Below are 26299 nucleotides of genomic sequence, written 5' to 3' on the forward strand. Positions count from 1 at the left end.
TCAGGAGTAATGCTGGTAGAGAGTTTACAGCTGTGGATACCTGGATATGCTGGAAAGAAGGAAAACACAGAGGAGAAGAGGATTGTTCTCCTCCCCTCCAGCTGCTGGTGGCTGAGGCACTCAGGTGAGTCCTGCGAGAAGGTGAGACAACATGAGAAGATCAAACAAGGAGCTCCAGGGCACAGGAAATGCATCTCATCACATCACCCACAGACACCCAGAAACATCACCTGGGAGCACCTACATGAGCTACATCTGTGTGTGCCAGGTGGAGATCCCTGTAACACAGCTCCACAGTCCCCCCCAAGCATGGGCTGGGAGCACTGAGAACATTTGTTGGGAATATAGCTGCATTTGGGGATGGTTTGTACCTCCAAGAATTCAGCTAGAAATAATTGACAGGAAGATTTGCAGCCATCGGCAAACAACGTTTCTTTCCTGAAAGCAGCAGCACTACAGGGAAAACAAATTGAAGCAGGTGCGGGAAGAGTTAGGGAGCACAAGAATTGCATTCCTGAGCCAAATGGACAGATTGAAACAGAGGAAAACAAATTGGGAAGGGAAACGGCTGCCTATTGCCCAGATTTTTCAGGCATTAAGAGAAGGTGGAGGTTGGGTTCAGGCTCAGTTTCAGGGCCTGGGAGCTGTGTCTCTGTTTGGGCAGCTGTGTTAGGATCCAGCCTGGGGGGAGGGTGGATTTTGGGGTGCCTTTCTGCCCTGGGCATGACTGGGACTGCAATCCCTGGAGTGTGGAAAGAGCATCCTAGAGAAGCACCAGCCCCACCACTGCGATGACCATGAGGAGCCCGGCCAGGATGCAGATGCTGATGAAGACGATGTCGCTGGTGTCCTGGCTCTTGATTTCACGGGCATCGATCGCTTCTCCCTCCCACTTGTGGGCATCCACCAGGTTTTCTGCCTGGCTGAGCCTGGATGGATCAGGGCCAGCAATAAGGGTCACTGAGGCTTCCTTCCTCTTTGGCTCACACTGCACCTCGTACTGGTGGATGTCCTCCTGGTCTCCCACTGAAAAATCAATGTAGAGGGTGCTGACGATGACAGACGTGTTGTTGCGTCTCTGCAAGACAAGGGACACGGCTCATCAGGGCTTGCTGCAGCTCCTTTTCACAGGGGTTTGGAGGGGTTGGCCAGGAATCAGGCCAGTATCTGCTGGGAAAATGTGAGAAGGACTGGGAATACCTCTCTGCAGCCAGCACAGGGCTAACCATTTACACAGCTTGCTGTAAAGGAGGGTTTGATGATCACTTACCTGGGATTCAGTGCCACAGGTGTCAAACCTGGTGTGTATTTTAAAGTTCCTGCCAACCACCTGGGCTGCACAGGAGGGGGTCCCCAAATAAATCCTATTCCTCTCCAGCTGGGCCAGGGACTGCACAGGGATCTGGATGTGGAAGTCTGTCCGGGTGCAGCTGACATTCATGGGCACAACTATTGGGACAGAAAACAGGGTGCATGTGTAGGACTCGTGGGGAGGAGGGGGTTTCAGGAAAAAAGCTACCTCCAGAATGCAGAAAGCAATCAATATCAGTATTTTAGCCCTGTCCCATGCTAAGGGCAAACACGGATGGCTCCCAGGCGCTGCTCTGCTTTCTGCCCAAGGCAGAGATCTCACCATCAACACTCCCGAACCCCATCCTCCTTCTAGGGTCTCCAAGTGACACACAAGTGCCATTACAGGCAACACCATCCTGCTGTCACTGCCACTCTCCAGCACTGCAAAGCCAGCAGGACATTTGAGTTGCTGGCCAGGACCAGACCACAAGAGCTTTGTGGATGGCTTGCTATGGGCACAGCGCTCCCCTGCATCCTACAACACCCCTGCAAGAGACTCTACATTGATGAAACAGAGGAGACATATCTGGGAGGGATCCCATGCATGCCCTGGAGTGAGGCAGCTCCATGGCTGCCACATAGCCCTCCCAAAAGGGTGAGCTGGGTCCATGGCCTGGGGCATCTTCCTGGTTTGGCCATGTTTGGCCTCTCTGGATGCAGAAAGCATCCACACAGGGAAACAAGCAGGGAGGAAAAATAAATACCCCCTCTTTCAAGTGAATCCTTGCTCAGCATGAACTAACCACTTGGGCAATATGAATTATTGAATTATTCCAGCTCCCTCTGAATCTCAGCCTTATGAAACTGGGAAGATGCAATAAAATCAATACAAAAAAATAGTGTCACTTTGCTTCGCTTAGTGCATTATAAAACCATTAGAAGATTTACCAAATAACTAAAGTGCATTAGATCAGGAGGAGGAGAAAGTGGATCCTCTCTCCTGGCGTGAAGGCTTTCATTTCAATGGCCATAAATCACACATGCCCCACCCAAGCCTTGCCTTTTGGTAGGCCTGAAAGGAAAAAACCTGCATGGCTGAAGGGCTGTGGGTGTGGATGCAGAGACTGAGGTGCCCCTTTGCCTGTATGGGCTCCTGAGGAAGCTGCTGGCAGGGAGAGGCTGGTGTGCCCAGTGGGAGCAGCTGCTCTCCTGGCAGTGCTGGCAGCTGGGTGTGACATGCAGGACATTAATCACAAGCAGATGCTGGAATCACTGGGCAAACACAGCCAGCAGGCTCAGCTCTGTGGAGGGAGGCTCAGTTTCACATCCAAGCCTTTGTCCTCCCCTAGCATGCATCTGGCAGCGTGTACCAGGGGATGCAGGAGCCTTGGGCACTTGTGAGATGTCACATCCCTCGCTGTGGTGGGACACCCCACACTCTTCAGCAGCACCCCATCTATCTGTCTGCAGGCTGCTCCCTCTGGAGAATGACACCAGGATTTTCTCCATGCACAGTGAGAAATCAACAAGGACAGGGACAGACCTGCTGTACATACTACAGCCCTACTAAATGTTCAGTACTACCTCTCTCCCTCCAGAGGCTGCAGAGACTCAGGACAAAACTCTATCCCATTTCTAACTCCAAGAGCCACATACCTCCAAGTCCTTTCTGCTGTGTTGAAAGTGAAGAACGATTTTGCAGCTGAGGGACAAAACCCAGGGCCAGCCTCCCCAGTGCCTGTGCTGCCAGTCCAGCAGCCCTGCTCTGGCTCCAGCCTCTGGAAAGGCTGCCCCTGGCTGAATCATGCCTGACCCACGGGTCAGCTCGGATGTAATTATACTGAAATACAACAAACACCATAAATTTGCTGGTGTTTGAGGTACAAAGGCTGGCAAATAGAGCAGGAAGGTCACACACTGCTCCTCCCACCAGCTGCAGACATGCCAGACACGCTGGCTGGGACACTGCAGGCCAGCAGCAGGGGTGTGCCAGGCAGGACTAGCCAGGTGGATTTGGGAATGCTGTGCCCCGGGGGTCCTGCCCTCCCTGGAGGAGGAGGAGACACGGTTTATGCCTGCCTGCTCAGCCATGTGCTGGCAAGGCCAGAGCACCCAGGGGAGCGGGGAGCAAGGCTGTGATGCTTGAACTCATCACCTGCTCTGGGGTTTTGGCCCATTAAAAACCCCCAGAGGTTTTCTCTCCCTCACACCGTGAGAGAGGAACAGGAACATGGCAGTGGCAGACACACAGAAATTTGAAGCTGGAAAGCATCTCCTGAATACTAAACACAACGTGCAGCTCGCTTGCCATATCTTCCTCCGCCCCACCCCTAAGGAGCCACGGGCTCTGCTCCTGCAGACAGGAACCTTCACTGATGATCCTTCTGGAAATTACGTGGCCTCAGGCATGTCCCAATGGAACCACAGCACTGAGCAGCACCCAAGTGGGACCTTACCTCCCACATAGGAGATGGAGAAGCCCCTCTTGGCCGTGTTGCGGTCGGTGTGGAGGAGCAGTAGCAGCCGGTTGCTGCGGGAGGTGATGGGTGCCAGGCTCTCCCTCCCACACCACCGGCCCAGCAGAGATCCACTCTCGGTGCCACCATCAAAGGCAGACAAGTGATCATAGTCACAGCCCCCTGTCAGGCTGCTCCGGCCCTCCAGCTCCATGTCCAGGAAGAAGACCTTGACCCGGTAGCCCGGGGGCAGCTGGATGCTCCACTGGCACTTGAGGTTGTTGGGGTAGAAGTTGGGGTACTGAGGGCTGGAGAAATTCCCTTTGATGGTGGTGAACACCTCCTGGCACTCTCCTGCTCAGGGAAAAAGGGGAAAGGAAAAATCAAAAGCAAACCTGAAGCCTTCTTGTTTTATTGCTAAGAGATGCTCTGCCCTTCACCTCACTGCTGTCAGCCTTGTGTTTGGCCAATGGACAGCCAGCAGTTTTGGGAGATGGAAACTCCCAGGGCAGTCAAAATCCTACAGGAGCAACCCATATCCCCAGGGAATGGCACGAGCATGGGTGACTCCTGCTCAAGAGGGCAACCCAAGTCTTGGAATAGCCACAGTGATGCTGTTTGCATTGTGTGGTGGTTTACACTTCACACCACGGGCTCTCCTCAAAGGGATCCTCACCATGATCATCTCCTCTTGCTGCTGTGGGAGAGAATCACCACCCCAACCCAGGGCCTGTCCCCACATCCTTCCCATTGCCCCATCACCCTGAGACCCACAAACCTGAGTAGAAATGGGCCTTGAAGCCCCTGCCACCGATGTTGAAGTCCGACTTGAAGATGATGAGGAGGTGTGGGGTGGAGGAGACGGTGCGGGGCGGGCGGGCGCTGCCGCAGTAACGCCCCAGGCTGGGGGCAGCGATGGTGGGGCCATCAAAAAGGGCCACGTAGTCAAAGCCACAGCCTTGGCCCCCCTCCATCTGGAAGTCAGCGAACACCAGGGTGAGGGGCCCACCCCCGCTGGCGCCCCCGATGCTCCAGCGGCACTCGGCATCGTTGGGGTAACTCTCGGGATAGCGTGGGCTGGTGATCTCCCCAGAGAGCCCCGTCAGCTGCCCACCGCAGGCGTCTGCAAGGAGGCAAGGACGATGAGGGCAGTGGCAGAGCAGAGATGGATGGATGGATGCTCAGTGACCACCACACCTCCTCCCTGCTACCTTTCCTGTAGGCGGCGGCGAAGCCGTGCTTGGCCACGTGCCGGTCGGAGTGGAAGACCACGGCCATGACGTGCCAGGCGGAAGAGAAGGGTGGCGGGGGGCTGTGGCCACAGAAGGTGCCCAGGAGGTTGCCCCGGTCCCGGGCAGCCCCGTTGTAGACCTGGAGGTAGTCGTAGGCACAGGTGTCGTGGTACTCCAGCTCAAAGTGGCTGAAGGAGAGCAGGACGGAGGAGCCCTCGGCCACCACGATGAGCCACGTGCACTCTGTCTCGTAGGGATACAGCCCCGGGAAGTTGGGGCTGGAGAAATTGCCAGAGGGTGCTGAAAGTACTCCCCCACATTTGATGCCTGGGAGACACAGAAGGGGGTGTGATGTCCCCTTTCCAGGGGAAGCCTAGAAGGATGGAGACAGGATGCACAACACCAGCTCCGTCCCACCACCACAGTACCAGAACACCAGCATCCTGCAGAACTCCACTGGGCTTGTCCACCCACTCTCCCTGGAGGACATGTGTGCCCCCACCACCTCTCATCCCTCCCTTTTTCCCATGCTGCCATGTGGGGGCTGCAGCAGGGCTCAGCTGTGCCCTTGAGCTTGTCCTGCCAGTGCCAGCATAGCATCCCCACCTGTTTATGGCTGGGAAAAAGGAAGTTGGGAGGGAGTTTTTAAGGCTCCGTGGTACCAGGCTCGCTGGTGCCCCAGCTGCCCAGCCCTTCAGCTTTGTGCCTCCCACTGACCCCACTCCCTCCATATAAGGGTGGTATCAGAGAATTCGAGCTGGGAGAAGCAGGGGTGAAGGGCTCGATGTGCTGAACAATGAGTTATGCATGTAGGGATCGATTTCCTAATGAAATCTTTATACTGAGACATGGTTATTATAAAATAAGGCTGAGAGGGGCCGGCTGTCACCTGCCCCTGGGTCTGATTAGGGCTGGGGTGAAGAGGCTGATACAGGGGGAACATACATCATGTCTGGGAGGGATACAGACCCTGCACAGCCCCCAGGAGACATATGTGGGTTCCCAAACAAGGCTGGGCGCTCGCTGCCATTAATCTGGGCCAAGTATATTGCAAATCAATAGTCAGCCTGTGCACATTGCTTTTCATCGTGCTCACTGGCACAGTGACCTCCCAGCAAGGGGGTCCTGGGATGTGTGGGATGCAGCACCATGAATATGTTTCTGGTTACATCTAAAATCACCTTGCTAATTACTGGGGATAGGCAGTGAAGTAATATGGGGCTGGTACTGAAGGAATAACATTGTTGAAATAAATACCCAAGGGGAGCCTGTGGGAGAGGTGAGTAGCCACAGTGAAGATAGATGGATGGATTAAGGGCTGGGAGCCTTGGGGTGCTCTGGGAAGCCCAGGTGGGTTTATGTGGGGGATGAGCAGGCACCACAGGGCAGTGGTGTGCCCTCAGGAGCACCTGTACCTGGGCCAGGGATGGGTTTTGATTTCTGGCTCAGCCCTTCTGTGAGAAAGGCCCTGCCATTTTGGGATAGGGGATTGCTTGGGCCACCCTATCCCCTGAATTACTGTGTCATCTGCTAACCCTGCCCTGCATTCTGGGGGCCCTTTTATCTGGGTGAGAGATTCATTGCATGCCTGCCACATACACATACATGCATATATTCACATATATACGTATATGTGTATATAGATTTATATAGGCAAGTGCAACTCCAGAAGCTAACAAACCCTTCACCAAGCACCTCTACACCACAACAGGACAACCCCTACCTGCAATCCTCAGTAAGGTAAACATGAAGCAGAAACCCAAGCACGGAGCAGTGTCCCACACTTGCTGCCACCACAACAGTGACTCCAGATCCCAGCTCCTTTCCCCTGGCCTGAGCCAGCCCCTCTCCCTGCAGGAGAGCTGGATCCCACTCGCACCCCAGAGCCTCTGTGGTGCTGCAGATGGCCCTCCCTTCCTCAGGAACCATGGGTGCCCATCCAGCCCACCAGGAGCTGGGACCAGGCTCTTACCTCTGCTGGGAGCATCCCCGAGAGCCCTGCAGAGCATGGCCAGTGCTGCCAGACAGCCCAGCCCTGTGCACCCCATCCTCCAGCAGGGAAATCTCCCTCACCAGTGCCCAAGCATCCTTTTGGAGCTGTCTATCTGGGAGGAAAAAAAAAACAAATAAAGAGAGAAATAAATAAAAAGCAGGAGGACTGTAGAATTAATAGCGGAATGAATAATTCATCGCTTGTTTGAATTAAGAGCAGCAAGGTAACTTGATCTATTCCTCCCTTCCTTCACTCAGTTTTAATGATCTGGATCAAATGTCCCAAGGATTTACACTATACCAGATACCTTGTCAATACACTATATTTAGAAGAGATATTAATGTTTCAGAAATGGTGTATAACGGCAATAAGTCTGGGCTGACAATATGCCCTTAAGGGGCTATGAAAATAATTTAGTTCGCCAGGCAAGCCAGCGAACCAAAATGGGAATTTCAGACTTACCGCGGAAAAGCATCTCAGGAATTAACATGATTTATACTGCGGCACCCACTGCACAAAGCCAGCTGGTGGTGAGGGCTACAGAAACAGGGAGCAGGATGGAAAGGCAGCTGGCTGCCAGGTCAGCATCCCTGCAGCAGGAGTCCAGGCTCAGCGGGATGCTCAGCCCGGGAAAGCAGCAGTCGTGAGCACTAAAGATAGCAAATCCCACCTCCCCCGAGGAAGATTAGAGATGAATTGTGACTCATGGGCAAAAAACATCGATTATTATAGAACCTGCTAAGGCCTTGGAGAATTGCCACGTTCTTCCATGCTGGCTCACTTCTCGCCCAGGCTCTTGGATGCACTCAGCTGAAGGTAAGCAAGCCTTTGGGTTTGGTGGGAAAGATGTGCTCCTTGTGCTGTGCCACATTAGCTGGAGAAACCCCAAACCCAACAGCAGCTCAGTTCCTTCCCTCCCGCCCAGGAGAGAACAGACTTTCCTGCTGCCACAGCCCACACCCACATGAATGCCAGGAAACAAAATCCCACGAGGGCCTCCCAGCGTGAGGGACCTGTGCTAAAAAAGTCACCTTCAAAGCAGCAGGGAGAGAAGCAGTGAGTATCTCTAAATCTCAGGCAGGAGACAAGTTGCATTTATTAATTAAGCAATGAGGATCGATGCCCGAGACATTTCCTGTGGATTAATGATGGGCTGGGAGGAGCTGATGGCCTGAGGTGCAGCTAAAGACCATTAACACCCACTGGTCATGAATCCCCAGGAAATGCTCCATGCCAAGGTCGTTAAGTGCCTGCATATATTTATGGGGAACAACAACAACAATAATATTTGTACAGGCTCTCTCCCCTCTGCCCAGCCTTGCTGGAGCCATGCCGAGGGCTGCTGGGAGTTCTGGGACATCCCAGCCAGGAGCCCTCTATCCTGAGCCCAGCTGAGGCAGGGAATGTTGGGTTCTGCCCTGGGCATTGAGCATGAGTCACCCCACCAGCACCAGGACTAAGAGCACAATGGAATGAGGAGGAGCAGGGCAGCTCCCCCTGTCCCTGGGCACTGTGGGAAGATCCTGCCCCAGTGCAGGCTCTGGGAGATGCTGCAGTGCTGGCACATCTCCTGCTGACCTCCCAGGAACATTACAGAGCTTAATTAGCTGCTTCCCTAATGGCTTGGAGAGGAGGTCTGTCCTTGTCAACAAGTGTGGGCCCACACAGCAAAGATGCAGGCGAGGTCTGGCCATGGCACAGGGGCCTCTCCTGGTTATTTTCCATTGCCACAACCCTGGTTCATCCAGGAGGAATGCCCAGCCCTCCCAGCCACCATCCCCTGGGCTCAGGAACAAAGTGCTCCCCGGCTTCTGCATCACTGCACTATGGAGCAACATGTTTATCCTCATCACATCCATCCTGGCCAACACCCACTGTCTTCCAGCCTTTCCACCACAGCCTCAGCACCAAGCCAGTGCCCAGGACCCCTGCACAGCTGCTCCTCTCCCTGCCCTTAGCTGTGCTCTGCATCAGCAATCCCCGGGAGATGGGGGCCGGGCCGTGCAGCACCGCAGCTGTGCCCCGCTCCCAGGGGACAGCATCCATCAACCACCGGCACATTCACCCTTCTCCTGACCCGGGGATGGCCATTCCAGGCTGGGCCTGAGCCCAGGCAACCCGGCTGTCAGCTGAAGAGTCGGGTGGGAGGGTGGAGGGAGGCAGGGGAGAGTGACATGCAGCAGGGGAGCCAGGCACGGAGGTCTGGGTGGAAGGTGCTCTGGATCAGCCCAGGGTACTTCTGCTCCAGCCACAGACACGGTGGGTGATTTCAAGGTGTGCCTCTGTTCCTCTGTGGGCAAATTTATAAATCATGAGTCAAAAAGGCATTTGATTCATTTAAACAGAAAGGACGTGATCAGGACTGTGAGACTTCAGAGAAGATCAAAGGTTTAAAAACGGTCCCCAGGAGAAACGAGAATTATTTAGGCAGGAAATAATGAGATGAAATTAAGAAGGTATTTAGGCTGCACATGAGGAAGAAAAAAGGGAGCAAAGCAAAGCCCCTCTGCCCTGCACAGTGCTGCACGGGTGGCAGGGGCTTCCTGGGGGCAGCCAGAGATCAGGAGCATCCCACCTGCACCCCCCTGCCTGGCAGGAGAGGCAGGATGTGAGCCCCTGCCCTGGCTGGGCATTGGCCACCCACCCGAGCTCACACACCCCCAGCTCCAGGGATGCCCCAGTCACCAACAGCACCGACACCAATTCCCCATTAAACTGGCACCAAGGGGTGGTGCTGGGCCTCCAGAGCGAAGGAAACCTCTCATGTTTCCCTAGCAAGGAATATTCTGCACCAGAGCCTTTCCAGTCCATCCTCTGAAAGGGGCTGTCCCCATGGGGGATGGTTGGGATGAGGGGACTCGTGTTAGAGCCAGCCTGAGAAACAACAAAAGGCGGGAGGGGGAAGGGAGAGAAGGGCAGAAAATAGAGAACAAAGTGCCTGCGGGCGGTTTAAAGGCTCCTTCGAGTTCCTGCTTCCAAGGACATCATCTCCCCCATGGAGAATGTCTCGCAAAGCCCCTGTCCCCTCGGGCGGGACATGCCCCGCTCCTCCCGCTCGGCCGCAGCCCGCCCTTGCAGGATGGCAACCCGCAGCACTCACAGCTTGCTCCGTCTCTCACCACCCTCCCTTTGAGCCACGAACAAAGACGGAGCTGCGCGGCAGAACGGCCGGACCAGCTGGGTAGGGTTTAAGCATCGTGGCCCATATGTGCTGAAATACCCAGACATATTGGGGTTGTGTTTAAAGGAACAGTCCCAGCTTTCACGCTGAAAGCCGGCGCTTTTCCAAGGCGAGCGTGAAGTTTTTTACCTTGGGCCTTTTGCAAAAAGGTGGGGTGTGGTTTTAGCAAAATCTCAAGAAGGCATAATAATTTAAGCTAGGGGACTAAAAGCAAGGTTTTCAAATACTTAATATCTGACAAAGAAGATTTTGTCCATATTCCTAGCTAAGGCCAGAGCAGGGAGAACAACTGGAGAAAGCATCTCATTATTTTATCGGCCTGTGTACAAAGCATCTTCACCACACAGTGACTCAGGGAGGCTGAAGCACAGTATGGATTGGAGATGAGAGCTTGCCTTGGACTGACCATGGACAACTTCCCTGATCTCCATGCCTTTAAAGCCAGAACACCAGTTCTGGGTTAGGAAAATGGCTTTCTTGTCAGCCCTTTCTCCAAGGAAGTTAACATGAAAGCTGCAGCTACACTTGATTAATTCCAGGCATTTGGTAACTGGAGACAAATCTCAGCAGTGCAAAGGGAACTTACACTCCCTCCCAAATGTGTGAATCAAGCCCCCACTTCAGTGCACGCTGTGTTTTTTGTGTAACAAACTACATTTCCTTTGTGCAAGGTGTAGTGTTAGACACAGGTACAAAAGAAGCATGAATGATAATGCAATAATCATCTGAGACAGCCTGGGAAACCCCAACACAGGGTGAACTGGGAATGAACAGAAAAACACAAAGTATGCAGGACTGCTGTACTTCCAGGTGTAGATACTAAACACACCATTCTGAAAAGGGAGAAGAGTGGATAGCACATAGCTCAGAGGAAAAGCAGCAGCATTTTGGACTGAAAAAAGAGGAAGATGCCCAGGTGTCCAGGCTGGCTGCTGTGTCAGGCTGCCATCCCTGAGGGAGCTCCCTGTCCCACAGGGAAGCACCCCAGCAGATCCCATGCAGCTTTCCCTCCTCAGGTGGTGTTCCTGTATGCTTAGGGAACCTCCTCAGGCACCTGAGAGAGTCCTGTGACAATGTCAAACAGCTGTCTATTTGTAAAGAGGTTCAATTTAATGAGCCAGGGTTATGATGCAACACTTAGGGAACATGGAAAGCAAACAACCATCCTTCCTGACAGACAGCAGCCACCACCCAGCCACGCTCTCCCAGATTTAGGACATGCTTTTTGTGTCCCCAGGTAGCATTTCTAGGGCTAATCACAGGGTAGGTAACACAGGCTGTGCCAGGACAGGAGCTCAGCCTGCCTAGGCTCTCACTAGACAGAATGTATCACTCCATCCTTATGGAAACTTTTTCCATATATAGTTTTCAGAGATCAGTGCCACCTTTTCTGTATTAATGTACAATGGGGCAACTGAGGCACAGTGAGGCTGAAGGGACTTGCCTGACATCAGCCTGCACATGACAGAACCAAAGTGATCCTGACTCTGCTGTCCCCTTGGCCTGGCAAGGATCCCTGAGGATTATATCTCTCCTCTGGACACCCAACAGGGCACAACACCACTGCAGAGTAACACAGATTGCAAAGCAAGTCACCAATCCTCACGTCACAGCAGAGCTGTGTGCATGGATGCTTTCTAGTACCCCCTTAGGAGATCTCTCTCTCAAAATTGCACTTGAAGACTTCCATTAAAATTGCCATGCAGGTTCCTGAGGTGTGGGTAGCACAGCATGTACCAGCCACTCTGGAATGGCACCCATTCCTTAAAACACCCCAGAGTGAGGATCAACAAACAGCTGCTCCAAGGAGCTCAGTCTTCTGAGCAGGCCCTTTTGTGCAATGTCTGCAAAGAAACAAGGACATCCAAGGCTCAGCCCAAGGTTCCTCAGGAATGTACTGCTAAAAGACAAAACAGGAATTTTCTTCAATTCCTGCAGCTTTCAAGTATCTACTCATATCTTCATTGAATGCAGAAGAGCCACAAATTAATACAAATGGCTTTCTTCGACAGGAATTTACTATTGTCTTCATCAAGTCCTCATTGAGACGAGCAGTGTACGTGTTTTCCTGGTAGCTCCAAGGAAGTTTTTCCAGCGAAGTCTCCTGGAAAGGTAGAAGGTTTTGCTGTGTGTGATATTAAAAAGGACAACATTCCTTAGAGCTGAATCTGCCTCCTCCCCTCAGAGTGGTGCACAGGATGATTTTCACCTTTGTGACACCATGTGGATGACAGTGACCCTTCCTGAGAGCTGCATTCCTCTTCCCAAGCCCAGATGAAATATTTCCCTGCCACTCACTCAGAGGGGACTGAACAAAACCAGAGTGTAACTATCACAAGTAAATGCTGCAGAACTTTATCCATTGAGAACCATCTCCCAGGTTTCCTATTCCCAAATCCCCAGTCTATTCCTCTCCATTGCCTCTCCCATTCCCAAGTCTCTTTCAGTACCATCTCCCTTGACCAAAACTGAAAGAAGGCAGCTCTGCTCCAAAGCCAGCTCTGATCCCATGAGAAGTGTCAGCTCCTGTGGTGCTGGATCCAGCAGGGACTCCCCTGCAGCAATTAATCAGGAGCAGAAGGTGCTCAGATGTGGTGGTGACAGGCAGCACAATGAAATACAGACAGATACATAATCCCAAGAGGGAGGATGCACGAGCCAGCCTTGGACTACCACAAACCTGCTAAGAGAGGAGGAAAAAGGGAGAGAGGAGGGGCAGACAGTGTTGACAGGGGTCAGGTGGGTTTCGTGCCCTTTGCTGATTGAATTTCAAGACCTCCTCATGCTCTTGAGACAGCAGTCAAAGAGTTTAAACACCCTGAAAAGGGTATTTAAGCCATGTCACCACAGACAATTATGGTTATGCTCCCACAGAGCAGCTGAGGGGGTACCCAAGTCACCAGCACTTTTCCCTCTACCAAATCTCATCCTGCCGAGGCCACGTGTGGAACAGAATGTATGAGGCAGTTCCACTGTGAGAGATACAAGAAATGATTCATCTGAGGAACTAAAAATGCAATGGGATTCATTCCCTTAGCATAAATAATTCTTTCTATATCCTCCCAGCAATGAATCCTTATTTCTGACGGAAATAATTTTTAACCACCAAATCCGTGCAGAACACAGGCAACTTTGGGACCAAATGGAAATAAAAAAGACTGCTCAAAATGTAAGACCATTGAGAGGTATGCCCTCATCCCATGAATGTGGCAGAAAAGTAATTTTACAGAGGGGGAGACAACTTTTAGAAGTTTAAAAATGGGTCAGCAAGGAAAAATAATTGCTGGGAAGTTGGTGCTAGCAGACCAGAGGAGAGCTCTAGCCACGAGTGAAGAATGGAAGATAAGGACAGATTAAGGCACTGGTATTAGGAAGAAACAAGCTTATTTGCTGTTTAGGTGCAACAACTACTGTCTGAAATGGATGGGAGTAACCAACAGTGACTATGGAAGAGCAGCTCCATCCCAACAGAACAGGGAGGCAGAGAGGAACAGTGATGGCCACTTCCCCAAAATTCTCCAGACCAGTAGCAGTGTCAGTATATGTAGCAGATTTAAGAACAGCAGCTACTGGATCACAAATTAGGCTGGATGATTGGGAAAGAATTAAGCTCATGAATTGCTTATAGAAAAATGGAGGAGGCAGAGGCTCATCCAGCACACAGAACCCTCACACAAACACATTTCATATCCATTTAATTACCTGGCTTAGGACATAAAATATTCTAATATTCCAGTACCGAGCCAAATCCTGCAGAAGAGGTTTTAAATAAATTTTGTCAAAGGTAGGGAAGCAGCCAACAAGAGTTACAAAGGTTTCATCCTCTTCATCATCTGTTATGGACTGAAGGATGGGAATCATTGGTGCAAGGCCGGTGCCAGAGGCCAGCATGAGGAGTTCTCCATGCTAACAACAAAACAGAGAATTTGGAATGAGCTGTGGTGGCTGGAAATGGGTGTGCTCATGGTCAGTTCCTCCTGTTGCCACCCTGGTAAAGGATCTCTTGAGAAACAACATACCAGAAGGTCATGAACTGGTAAATTCAGATCCCAAAAAGTATTTTTCTGCAAAGGATTACAGATAGCACTTAAGGAATTTACATATCAAATCCAACAAAACTGGATTTTATCCAACTATAATAATTTATCCTAACTTTAGCCTTGATTTCAATTATTCATGTTTCAGTTTCAATTCTGCAGTATGCTTTGCTGACCCACTGTGTGTTTTCTTCCACTGGAAATGCTCCCTGGGTTTCTCTTGGTTGCTGCAAAGTAAAATCCTGAATGTCCTCTGGAGGGAATGAGTGTGTCAGGAAGCAGGACACAATTGCTCTGCATAGAACTTGGCCACTCAGATTTTAGTTATTTTTGTTGGGGGAAAAAAAACCCAAACAAACAAACAAAACCAAATCCACAAAAACCCCAAAAGACTTTGGGATCTTAATGACCAGTGTTTCAAATTTGCTCCTCATTTGAAAGGTCAGAATTAAGTAACTGAATTAGCGTGTGTGAGAAGTCTCCCTCTGAAACCAGATCTGCCTTTCCCTGCAGCCAGCCTGGTATTGGCAGGTGGGATCAGCGTTTGGGGAGCGACCTGACACCTCAACAGCTCAGGGAATACCCAAGAGAGGAGAGGATTAACACCTCCCCTTCACCCCTACTCACTCACAACACAGATGTGGGTCAAATCAGGCAAAAACCTATCCACACCCACTGCTGGTGCAAAGAAAGTCCCCTTTATTAGGAACTCCTAATGCAAGTGATGAACACAGAGCCTTGCTAATATTTTCCTGTCTCCCATCCACCTCCTCTTCCCTGTTAAATATTCTGCAGTTCAAGAAAGTGCTCCAACTGACTGCTAATGCTGTCACACTGTACAGTAACCCAGGAAGTCTCTAAAATAATCATGAAAACAGTAATCAAATTGATGTCTTCCCTTCAGAGTATTGAACAAAGCTTGCTGCCACAGGCTGAAGCATCCTATGGCTCTTAGGAACTAACCTTATTAGGTTGATATGGGAACCCTCCAAACGGCCCACGCCAAAAGACCACGTCTCCTCTTTTCCATGTTTTTATGTATTGTGACATTAGCCCAGCTTCATAGCACTAATAAAAAACATTGCACAAAAGAAAAGAATAATTATACTCCATTGGAAAGTTTCCCAGCTTCAAGTCGATTATAAAGTTATCTACATTTAAACGAAAAGGGGACAAAAAACCATTTCGTGTATTTAAAAAAGAAAGAATGATCTGTTTGAAAAATAACTCAAAGTTATACCCAAAACAAAGACATTTAAATTAAATCATATTGGAACCACTCCAGCTTGACTATAATGTAAACACAACCCCCCTCTCACGCAGCCTGAATTTCCAAAACTGGAAAAAGCTTATCAGAGTTCTTGCTTACAAAGCACACAGAGAAGAGTGTCTTGAATGCAAAGCACAGTGCAGGCCTTCAAGTGTTCTCCAAATCTCAGGGTATGGGGGTCTGGAAATGCCCTCTGGGTACTGTTAGTTATATAAACACTGCATAGCTCTTGCTTTGTTTCAGTCTCTCAGATGCTGCACTGATACAATTAGTGACCCAAAGTCAGGCTTCTCATTTGTAAAACTCTTTGTTTTCAGACCAGATCATCTGGATGCTGAGGGATGCCTCCACAGTTCCAAAAGAATATATTAATGTTGGCCCCATGGAAGAAAAACACGAGCAAAAAACCTGCCTCACTTTCCACCAGGCACAAACAACATTATCCAGGCTGTTGCCTGCAGGAATGCTGCTCTCACTCATGACTGAGGAGAAGGGCTCAGTGCTTGCTGGAAACTGAGAAGGGATGAGAAGCTGGAAAATGAAGGGCTTGTCCAAGCAGTCATGTTGCCATCCATGCCCTAAATGTGTGACCACTGGATGTTTAAAGAGAGAAATGTGAGCAAAAGAGCAGCCACAGTCTGGCATGTGGCTGGAGAACCAGGACTGGCCCAAGCAGCAAGAGCTGAAAAGCCCAAAGCTGCAGCACACAATGGGTCTCACAAGGATAAGCCTGGGGAAGAGCAACAGGACCAGGGGTCAGAAGATGGGATGTGATACAAGCCCACACAAAAGAAGTGTATTTGGGGGTATTTGGGGGTATTTCCTGCACAGGCATTGGAGAGAAGCCCGGCTCCACACCCCAGTGCCTTGGCTGGCCACCAAGCTGCACTGCAGGCAAACAAAATTGGTGAACCACAAAGCAGCTCAGAAAAAGCTAGTGAGGGAGCCCGTGCTTGTGCTTGCAAGCAGTGTTAGCTAAGAAAAGACACAGATGCTCCTCCCCTCCCAGCCTCTCACTTAAACCTGAAATATTAAGAAGTATTAGCACCAGTTGTTACATTCAAAAGGTAAATCACACTCATGTCCAGGCTCTGAGTTATTGTCAGAATTCTTTTATATTCAGAGGGGTCTGGGAAGGTGCTAAGTCTCGTGCAAAGAGTGTGCACTTGCTTCAGAGAAGCAAATTTTATACCTCCTTTCTTCAAACACATCCAGAAACCCAAGGCAAGAACAGAAAAGTTCACTTACTGCCTATTCCCGAAGGACAGGGGTAATGGAAACTAAAACAATCCTTCTTTCACCAAAATTATTAAAAAAAAAAAATTGAAGTGAAAAGTGATTGAGTGGGTTTAAAATGAGTTTTTCTAAATAAAAAGGAAAAAAAAAAAATCTCCTGGGGGAAAAACTTCCACACCCCATTTTACATGGAGAGAAACCCTAACATTATAAAATCACTCCAAAAGAGGGTTATGCTCTGTAAATGGCAACTCCCTCACTCTTAACTGTAGTATCACAAATGCAATGCCATAATAACAGGAGACAGAAGGGTTTGAACAGTGCTTGGATTGCATAGTAATAATAATATACTACTTTCCAAAATTGCCTCAATAGTGTGAAATATACCACAACCTACAGAGTGAGTTATAAAAATGGCTGCTTTACACTGGGTGTTACCAACCTCTTTTGTCACTGCCAAAGAATAACTATAGCTCCTTTTGGGATGAAAGGTTCTATATAAAGGAAAGGTATCATTACAATCATTACTATTATTATTGAAATGCAAAACCTGTGAGTAATGAGCTGCTATACATGAAATTTCAGTCATCCTGTGAATGTATCCTATTAATGCAACTCAAATGCAACGTTTCTCTCCCCTACCACACACCAATTGCCACAAGAATGGAGAAATGACCCTCCCACAGGTGTCCTAGAGAAGCTGTTCACTTTTCTAAAGAGCAGGGTTTGTGTTAGAACATACAATGCATAATAAACCCCAGAAACATGAAATCCTGGAAGACAGGCAGAGAACAAGTGGCCCTTCTCTGCAAGCCACCTGGGATACCCAGCACTCTGAATTTCACACCTGTACTGAAGTCTGGGTCTGCCCTGAGGAGTCCCTAGTGACATAGGGATGCAGTATTGGAAAAATGTTCAAGTCAGTATTTGCCACACAAAATAATCATTTATGAGCACCCTGAAGACTTACATGAGACAGACTTGTAGCCAAATCTCCTATAAAATCCTTTTGAACTCAACCAGCATTTTGTGGTTGACTCCATAAAGGTGAGGACACTTGTCCAAAATGGGCTTTGCCACCATGTCCACCTCAACAGATGCAGCCTGTGCCTATGGGACACCTGTGTCCCCTGTGGGCCACAAAGTCCCTCTCAGACTGCAGCTCCAGAGCCCTCTCTGCACACCAGGGGCAGCTGCCCACTGACAGAGGGGTGTTCTTCAAGGAAAATACAGAGGGGAGGATAAAGGCAAACAGTTCCCAAAATCAGTGGTTCAGCTGGGCTGACAAGTGGGTGCAATTTCAAAGACAGCCTGAAAAAGCAAAATGAAAGGAGAGAAGTAGAATGGACAGATCTTTCCATCTCAGGGGCTCTCCCAGGTGATCCCAGGGCTTCTGCTGCAAAGCACTTGTTTGTGTGTCAGCTCATTCTGCTTTCAGTTTTGTGGGGAAAACGGCAATTTTTATCAGCAAAGCAAAAATCCTTCAAAACAACAGAGAAACAGTCCATGAGGAATTTGAGAGAGTCTCACTTAAAACACTGACAGCATGCTTGGTTCTAAAGAAAACACCTTGTACTCTCATCCATATTGTCCAGGCTTACTTACTTTAATTAGAACTTCAAAGTAACCTTCTGCATTCCTGGGGCTAATTGGAGTATAGGCTCTCTGGACCTCCAAACCATTCACCACTCCTCTGAAGAGAAGAGAAACAGGAAACCCCTGTGACTTGGGTCATCTGGGGGGCTCCTGCAGCTCTCTGGGAGACAGGTCCTCTGCCCAGTGGCCCAGCCTGTGCACAGATGCAAAACATTTCCCTTCCAGAGGCAGAAATCCAGGGGGAACAGAATGGCTAACAGCACCTTTTGTTTTCCCAGTGGTGGCCTCAGCTGTACCACATCCAGCTCCTGGACACACCCCTGAGAGGGATTTTGTAAGAACATGCATGAGTGGCAAAGGGGAGAGAAAACACTTAAGTTTGCAGTTCCTTTTAGGCTGGGGTCACTTTCTGCATCCAGTCAGCATATGGTAATCAAATAACAAAAGCCAAGGCACAGCCTTGACCTCAGGCCTTGTCAATACAGACTGTGTTTTCCTGTAAGTCTTCCCTTTCCATGGAATTATCCACCCTGCTCTTTGCTACTGACCACGGGAATTGATTGCAGTGACCAAACCTTTCTGTGTGCTGAGCCAGGGCTGGAGGGAGGAGTGTGTGCTGTCAGCAGAGCCAGCTGCACACACCAGCCCTGAACGTACCAGGCACGTCAACAGATGCACATCAATGGCATCCTAACAGGACTTTCTCTATCTGGCAATGATCACCACAGATGGCTGAGAGACAGAAACTTTCCCCAAGTGGCCCCTTTCTGGCAAGCAGCAAACTACATAGGAGGGTTGTTTTGCTAGAAATCAGTCAGGCAGTGCTTGTGAACTGGGGTGCTCAGTTACCCCAAGATATAGGGCCTAAAACACCCAGCTCTGGGACAAGTGCAGCTCATTGTCTTCATTCCAACACGCTGGAGTAAATAATCTGTTGTAACATCTATTCTTTTAGATCTTTCCTTCTGCAAATGTATTTTCTTAATCACACCTAGTTCTTTCCGAGCCACCAACGCAGGGATAATGCTGAAGAAAACTACAGCTTTTACCATAGAATTAGTAAAGGCAGCGAGCTCACGAGCTCTTTCATCTGTGTCATTGTGGAGGTACAGAAATCATGATTTGCCTGCTATGAAGCCTTTGTCTATTGACAAAACCCTACGTGTTAGGTTACATAATGCAGACTGTTTAACTAGCACAGAGAACAATACCTTAACACGATATGTTGTCCTAAACTCAATCGCAGGCTGCTATTTCCCGGTAATTCAAATTTGTACTGGTAGGTGTCCTCTGTCAGCTGCTCCACCGAGCTCACGCTGAATGCAGTGAATGTATCTGGATTCAGCTCTGAATTATTGCTCTGCAAGAACAACAATAAATAATTACTTGGTTAGATGATGTCTTTTATTATTTCATTTTTCTCTGGAAGCAAACGTGTGTGCTCATTTAGTGCCAGAGATACTCAGGACGTATATTAAACACTGAGGCCCGGCGCAAATTCCAGCTCTCTGCTGATTCATTATCATGTTCTGCAGCGTGCACTTTGGGATCTTGCATTTCTCCCCACCACCACCTTTTCAAATTACTTTTTTTTACACCTTACAGCAAGGTCATCCTGTTATGACTCACTGCGATCATTTTCTCGTATCTGGAAATAAACAGAAATAATTCTGCTAAAAGAGCCAAGCGCTGCTTTGGGGGCAACTTTGCAACCTGCTGATGGCCACAGTGAACAGAAAATATTGTCAGTTGTTTCAGCTGATCTTTTTTGCTTGACCCAGCATAGTTAATCTAATGTAAAAGGGCACTGACAGACTTAAAAATTACACTCTGAAGACAACTGCTCCACCACACACAATGTATTGTTTTCTCAGCATCAAAATACGAGTCTAAAAATCAGGCAGAGATGAGAAAGGTGAGGAAAACAAAGCTTCTCCGAGGAAACTCGGAGAGGAGAAGCTGCAGAGCTAGAGCTGTAATGCGACACCAGGGAGAACTCTACACTTGGAAAATCACATTACAGCAGGGAGAGAGTGGCCAAGGGGGAGGGAGAAGACTGAGTTTGGGGAATTGTATTTACAGCCCTCTCTTAAGGCACCACTTGAATTTATCCCTACATCCTTCACCCATCACCACCACCCCACACTCGAACGAGTACGATCAAAGCACAGGCTCCAGGATGCGATGAAGAGAAATCGACCTGCTCCTTCTTTCCCATGAGAAGGCTTTTGTCTTGCTTTGCTTTGGCTCTCTCCCACTGTGCAAGCTCCTTCTCGTACACATCGTAGATGCAGGGCTTGCAGCCGCTGCCGCAGCACTGGGATGGAGAAGGTTCCTGGGGCCTCAGAGCCAGCCAGTCCTCCTCGTTAGCACTCTCGTTGTCACTCATTGCCTGCAAAACACAAGCCCTGCATCAAACCCAGCACGATGAAAAGCAGCGCGTGCTCATTAGCTGGGTGTTTTCGGAGAAGGACAGAAAACCTCTCTTGAGCATCTTGTGTGTATATGTTAAACTGAAAACCTGGAGCTGATCTGTGTCTGCACACCTCATTTTTGCTCGAGTGCTCAATGCCTCTGCACAAACGCCAGACCTCGCAGCCCAGAGCAGAGCCTCAGCCCAGCCTCGGGCCCTCCTCCCCAGACAGGCTGCCCAGGCAATGCTACACCCTTTAATCCCGCTCGTTCCGCCGTGCTGATTTCCTACAATAGAGCCGCTTGGTCAGCCGGAGCAGAAACATCTTAAAAATCTGCTGCTCGGCCCAGGAGAAAGGGTGACAAACCCAACGAGCAGGACAATGGGTAACAAGCCCAGGCACCAGATGCGGCCTGAGCTCAGCGCAGCTTTGGAACGGGGGTGGGCGGCCAGCTGAGAGCAGCGTGCAGAGCCAAGAGACCTGAGGGCGAAGAGGGCAAAGTCTCAGGCAAACAACCACTTTGTATATTCAATGGGCTTTGAATATACAGGTAGGGGAGGCCAGCAAGCACAGGATTTTATCTCTTGCTCCTGGTCTTCCCAATGAGTTGTATCCATAGAACATTCTTCAGGTCAAAACCGCGCTGTAGACCTCGCGGGGCCCCTCCATTCTCACACACGGGCTGAGTGAAGGCTGCTCACAGCGCGCTCGTGTCTGCATCCCTTGGACACAAAACGGGCCGCAGGAAATTATGAAGCCACGGGTGACGAAGCGCAGGAAGCGAACATTTAGCGCTTCCAGCAGTTTCACTGTCAAGGTCAATTAATTAAGTAACCTTCACCTCTGTAACAGAAACGCACTCATTTCAAGGGGGGGGGGGGGGGGGGGCGGGGAACGGAACAGAGAACCAAAGGCGACTGGCCCGGCTTCCTACCGCTGTGTCCGGGGACCCGGGGCACCCATGGGCTATGAACGGCGGGTAACCCTCGTGGCCGGGAGTGAGGCCGAAACGCCCGGGCTCGGGGCTGCGCAGATTTACAGAGTTTCGAGCACTTACTGTGCGCGCCCGGGGGCTCGGACAGGCCTGCCCAGGGCAGAGCGGCCCCAACCCCGAGACGCCCAAGCTGGCCCCCCCGGCTCCCGCCCAGGAACGGTCTCTGAAGTATCCCCACGCCCCACAGGTGAGGAGGGGCCTCTCCCCGCTCACCCACCCAGAGCCTGCCCTCACCCGCCAGGCAATTTGCCGACCCTCCCTTACCGCGGGGCGCGCCTGCCCGCCATTGGCCGCCGCCGCCGTCAGTCACCGCAGGTGACGGTGGGGGACGAGCCCTCGCCAAGATGGCGGCGGGCGGGCGCTGAGGCGGCGGCGGGAGGAGGAGGAGGAGGATGGCGGCGATGGCGGCGGGGCCGAAGGCGCTGAGGCGGGCGGGGGTGGCGGCTGCGGCAGTGGCAACGCGGGGCCTCGCCCGCGGCATTGTCACCCGCGCGGGGCGGCCCCGCCACCGCGCGCCGCTTCCGCGCACGCCCTGGACCGTGCGCGGGCCGCCGCCGGAGGTGCTGGCGGAGATGGCGGAGCCGCGGCCGGTGCGGGAGCAGGTGGAGCTGGACACCGTCACGTACGCGGAGCGGCTGCACTACGTGCCCGGCCTGGCCCGGCCGCGCTTCCCGCCCTGGGAGCGCGGCTGGCGCGACCCCTGGCACTCGCCGGGGCCGCGCTACGAGGAGATGCCGCTGTACAAGGAGCGCGGGTGCTACATCTGCCATCAGGGTGTCCGCATGCTGGAAGGTACCCGACACCCCGCGCTGTCCCCTGCCCAAGCACTCGCCCTGCTCCTCCTGCCAAGGGTTCTCCTCGCACTGAGTGTAAAACACGGGCTGTGGAGAGCCTGCCCAGCCCCATGAGCTGCCAGGCAGCCTCGGTCACACAGGGAATGGCTTGGGTTGGAAGGGGGCCTGGAGCATCACCACTGTCACTTGTGATAGATCGCTCTGGGTTGTGTTTCCAGGAGTGCGGCAGGCGCAGTGGCTCACCAAGACGAAGCTCGTGGAAGGTTTGCCCCCAGCCGTGCAGGGCATTATGGATAACCCGGCTCTTGGGCTCCAGGAGCTGGAGGAGAGGGCGAAACACATGGTGTCCCACGCGCGGCTCTGGGACACGGCAGAGGCTGCTCCCAGGAGGGAACGATATTGGTGAGTCCTCAGCTGTAGGGCAGGTTTTAAACTCTACAGAGACAATTCATACTGAGCTCTTCTGTAGAAAGAGGGCCTGCTGTGCAAGACCCTCTTCATCAGATTGTCAAACAAAAAAAGCAACAACCAGAGCAACAAATAAAACCCAATTCTGAATACTGGCAGTAGCACTGACATAAATATACGCTGGATCAAAGCTTCTTTCAGGCCAATGTCTCTGTTTCAACTCAAGATCTACTAGCTGATGCAGAGTATCAGTTTTTAAAATAATTGTAAGCATTACCTCTGCCAACTTGAAACAGGCCTGGTGTGTGTGATACCAATCTGCAATCTCTGTTAACTGTTTGGGAGTGCTATGCCATTGTATGTTTTACATACAGTAATTTTACAGCATTTGTGCCCCAGAAGCGTCTGCCTGCTATTATGATCTCATTTTTATGTAACTGTTTCTTTTCTTGTTTTACAGCCCAATGCTGTTTGAAAACCTGATACATATATGCCGGTTAATGTCTGGGAAGTATCCTTCTCTGAGCAAAAGGATGTTGGCTAGAAACTGCAGGATAGCAGCAACGTGGGAAAGAGGTCAGTTGCTGCTGTGGTGGAAGCATTTAGCTCTGTAGGATAAGAGGGGTAGCAGAGCTCCTGGCTTTAAGGCTGAGGATTTGGAAAAAATTAAACAATTTCTGGAACCGGGTAATTCTTTCTGGTTTAAATAGCACTGTTGGCATGGGCTCCCTTGGATAATGGCAGGATGCTGTCCCTGAGGAGATTATTAGGTGTTAATCAATATTGACAAGATGGTGGGAGAAGGGAGCCAGTCCCTTCGACCTGATTGTTTATTTTCTTGTGTCCTAAATCAGTGCTGTTGTTTTTCTAAGGATGTTTAGTTAAGAACTTAGCCCTAGCAATTAACGTTGGCATTTTAGAAGAACCTACAGCTGAGCTACTATTTAGGATGGGTTTGGAGTTGAGGGGGACAGAGTGAGCCTTGCAGAACAGACAGGCAAAAGGAAATGTACATCTTTCCCTGATGTTATTTCACTAGTGTTTGACTGTGGCCTAATTTCCCTCCCCAGAATCCATCCTCCTTCAGGTCCGTGGCCTGAGTGGAATACTCATGAACTCTATGAGCCCAATACCACCAGTAGCCTCCAAGGAGGAGATACTGGCCACCAAAGAGCATGTTCTGGAGACCTTCTATCCCATTGCACCTACAATCGACCTTCAGGAGGTGAATGTGTACAAAGAGCTCAATGATACAGGTCAGTGCTGATCATAATTATCTGTGTTGGGGTTAACTTGGGGCTCCTTGTCCTTTTGGGGCAGCTCAGAGTAGGGAGTGTGTGGGAATGAGGGAACAGGTTTGCAGTGCAAGTTCTCCAGACCTGTGGTGGGTGAGTATATTGTTGCCTAAGCAGGACTGAGGACAAGAACTCAAACGCCAGCAAACGACTTGAGCAGTTCCTGAAGATAATGGGAGAAAACCTTGGCTGCCTCGCGTCTTCCTGAGCAGTTTCTGACATGAGTATGTGCCCTTTAGGTTTCAGAGATGGTTATCCCTACTCTCACCTTCACACCCTGTTCTTCCTGGAGTCTGCCAACGTTCGCACTGACAGGTTCAGACCAGAACAGCTCCGTGCTAAAATGCTGATGTTTGCTTTTGGCAACGCGCTGGCCAAGGCCAAGGCGCTCCATGGGGTACGTATGGGAGCCTCCTGCTGGGCCTCTCTTCTTCCTCTGCTGCTGCAGCCCCTGCAGGGAGGCCTCAAAGCCCCTTACTTGTGTAATTTTTTACACCCCCTTGTGTAATTTTCACATCCAAGCTTCCCAGTCCGGAGGTGAAAACTCAACCTTCAGAAATCCACTGATGAGCAATGTTTATGATGCACTGGGGTGGTATGGGCAGGAACGAGGGAATAGGTTCAGCTGTAAAACTCTAACCCATCCCACAGCTCAGTATGTAAATTGACAGTTCGTTGTTGGCTGAAGGAGGAATTTTAATTAAACTACAAAATCTACATTCAAAACTTGTTTGACTAGAGTAATTTTCTGGGCAAGGTAACAATATATTTATTAAAATCTTGGCTTTAAACCAACCCAAAGATGCAGAATCAGCAAGTACTCCTACAATTTCTGTTGTAACTAGCTTTTGAAACATTCTCCCCCACATGCCCCTTCTTTTCCTAGAATGATCCCAAGGTTTTGGAGCAGCCAATAGTGGTGCAAAGCATTGGCACAGATGGACAGCTCTTCCAGTTCATGGTGTTCCAGTTAAATACAACAGACCTTGTCTCTAATGATGGTGTAAAAAACCTAGTCTGGATTGACTCTGATCAGAACCTGTATGAGAGAGCCCAGTGTGTCCCAGAAATCAAGAAGGGAGTTGTTACGGTAAGGAGAACTTGGGAAATGTTGGTGGAAATGCTGCCCTTTCACCACAGCTGGGGTTCTGGGAGCTGGCACAGAGCTGCAGGAAGTTTTGAACTAGCTGGAGTGACCCACAGGGGACATTGGCCTCATTTTTACCTCGGCAGGTGTTTCTCAGGAGACCAGTTCCTGAGTGTTTGTAGTGCTGATGTGTGACATGCCAAGCTTAACGTGAACTCCTACATACAGATACCCCCAGCTGAAATCCACCATCCCATAATGTGCTTGTTCAAAGCCAGCTCTGAGGAAGGGAACTCTCACAAGCAGCCATCAGCCTCTCTGGGGAGTAAATAGAGCACGGGGCTGCCAGTACTGGTTATACTGGGAGGGCATCTCACTCACAGGCAAAGGGGTTCTTCCCTCTGAGATTGACACCAGTGGAAGTACCCCCACCCAAGCCCTTCTGGGGAGGGAGAGCACAATTTGGAAGCTGCCATGCCTGAAAGTCTTATTCAAGCATGTTTAAAGCCGTTGTTTGTCTACATTAATCACTTCACTGCAAACTGAGCATCCGTGTCTTTCTCTCTGCAGAAGCCCGCTGGAATTTCTGGCTTTCAGCCAGACACATTCAAGAAGTTTCTGGCACTGTATCTGCATGGAACTGTGTGAAATTCAGCTCAAATGAAAATACTTCACCAACTGTACCTGCTGCTTCTCTTTGCCAGAACCGTCGTATAATTAAAGAAAGGTGGATTAATTTACTTTAAAAAATAAATTATATTGTTACAGAAAGTAAAATTTCTTTTTTTAAACTAAATAGTGCATGAAGAAACTCTTTCATTTTAGGGGCTCACCCCTCTGGATGTGGGTTAGAGAAGTCGTCAGATGCATCCTCCTGCACTCTTCCTCCATTGCCTGGGAAGAACATAAGCCAGTCATTATTCCTGTGCGCAGGCTCTGCTCTCAGTGTGCTTCTGCACAGAGCCAGACTCAAACCTATTCCCGAGGTTGCTTTGAGTCCCTCTGAATGCAGA

General features: G+C 50.3%; 3 protein-coding genes across 11 annotated transcripts; 1 reads left to right on the forward strand and 2 right to left on the reverse strand.

Moving 5' to 3' along the window:
• Positions 1-413: 413 nt before the first annotated feature.
• Positions 414-10620, reverse strand: CDCP2 (CUB domain containing protein 2). Of its 7 annotated transcripts, none has more exons than XM_077182532.1 (7): positions 7710-10620; positions 6954-7086; positions 4961-5308; positions 4528-4872; positions 3750-4103; positions 1271-1449; positions 414-1078 (listed from the first exon to the last, which is right to left on the reverse strand). In XM_077182532.1, the coding sequence occupies exons 2-7, from the start codon at positions 7027-7029 to the stop codon at positions 764-766; spliced, it is 1617 nt and encodes a 538-aa protein (XP_077038647.1). In that variant the 5' UTR covers positions 7030-7086; positions 7710-10620; the 3' UTR covers positions 414-763. The 7 variants fall into 7 exon arrangements, with proteins under 7 accessions (XP_077038647.1, XP_077038650.1, XP_054494656.2 ...); XM_077182535.1 differs by having other exon boundaries at positions 4961-5354; positions 6954-7082; positions 7710-7721; XM_054638681.2 differs by lacking the exon at positions 7710-10620 and adding an exon at positions 7437-7612 and having other exon boundaries at positions 6954-7082.
• A 624-nt stretch (positions 10621-11244) lies between these two features.
• CYB5RL (cytochrome b5 reductase like) lies at positions 11245-22109 on the reverse strand. Of its 3 annotated transcripts, none has more exons than XM_054638577.2 (7): positions 21967-22109; positions 20495-20686; positions 19506-19654; positions 18304-18391; positions 15156-15260; positions 13858-14061; positions 11245-12259 (listed from the first exon to the last, which is right to left on the reverse strand). In XM_054638577.2, exons 2-7 carry the CDS (start codon positions 20681-20683, stop codon positions 12056-12058), a joined length of 939 nt encoding a protein of 312 aa, XP_054494552.1. In that variant the 5' UTR covers positions 20684-20686; positions 21967-22109; the 3' UTR covers positions 11245-12055. The 3 variants fall into 3 exon arrangements, with proteins under 3 accessions (XP_054494552.1, XP_077038653.1, XP_077038654.1); XM_077182538.1 differs by lacking the exon at positions 21967-22109 and adding an exon at positions 21766-21901; XM_077182539.1 differs by lacking the exon at positions 21967-22109 and adding an exon at positions 21643-21774.
• MRPL37 (mitochondrial ribosomal protein L37) lies at positions 22095-26082 on the forward strand. Its single transcript, XM_054638465.2, has 7 exons — positions 22095-22494; positions 22715-22898; positions 23365-23480; positions 23975-24160; positions 24439-24596; positions 25086-25289; positions 25857-26082. Exons 1-7 carry the CDS (start codon positions 22095-22097, stop codon positions 25932-25934), a joined length of 1326 nt encoding a protein of 441 aa, XP_054494440.2. The 3' UTR covers positions 25935-26082.
• Positions 26083-26299: the final 217 nt, after the last annotated feature.

The sequence above is a fragment of the Agelaius phoeniceus genome, chromosome 8 (genome assembly GCF_051311805.1).
Source record: "Agelaius phoeniceus isolate bAgePho1 chromosome 8, bAgePho1.hap1, whole genome shotgun sequence".
Taxonomy (NCBI): domain Eukaryota; kingdom Metazoa; phylum Chordata; class Aves; order Passeriformes; family Icteridae; genus Agelaius; species Agelaius phoeniceus.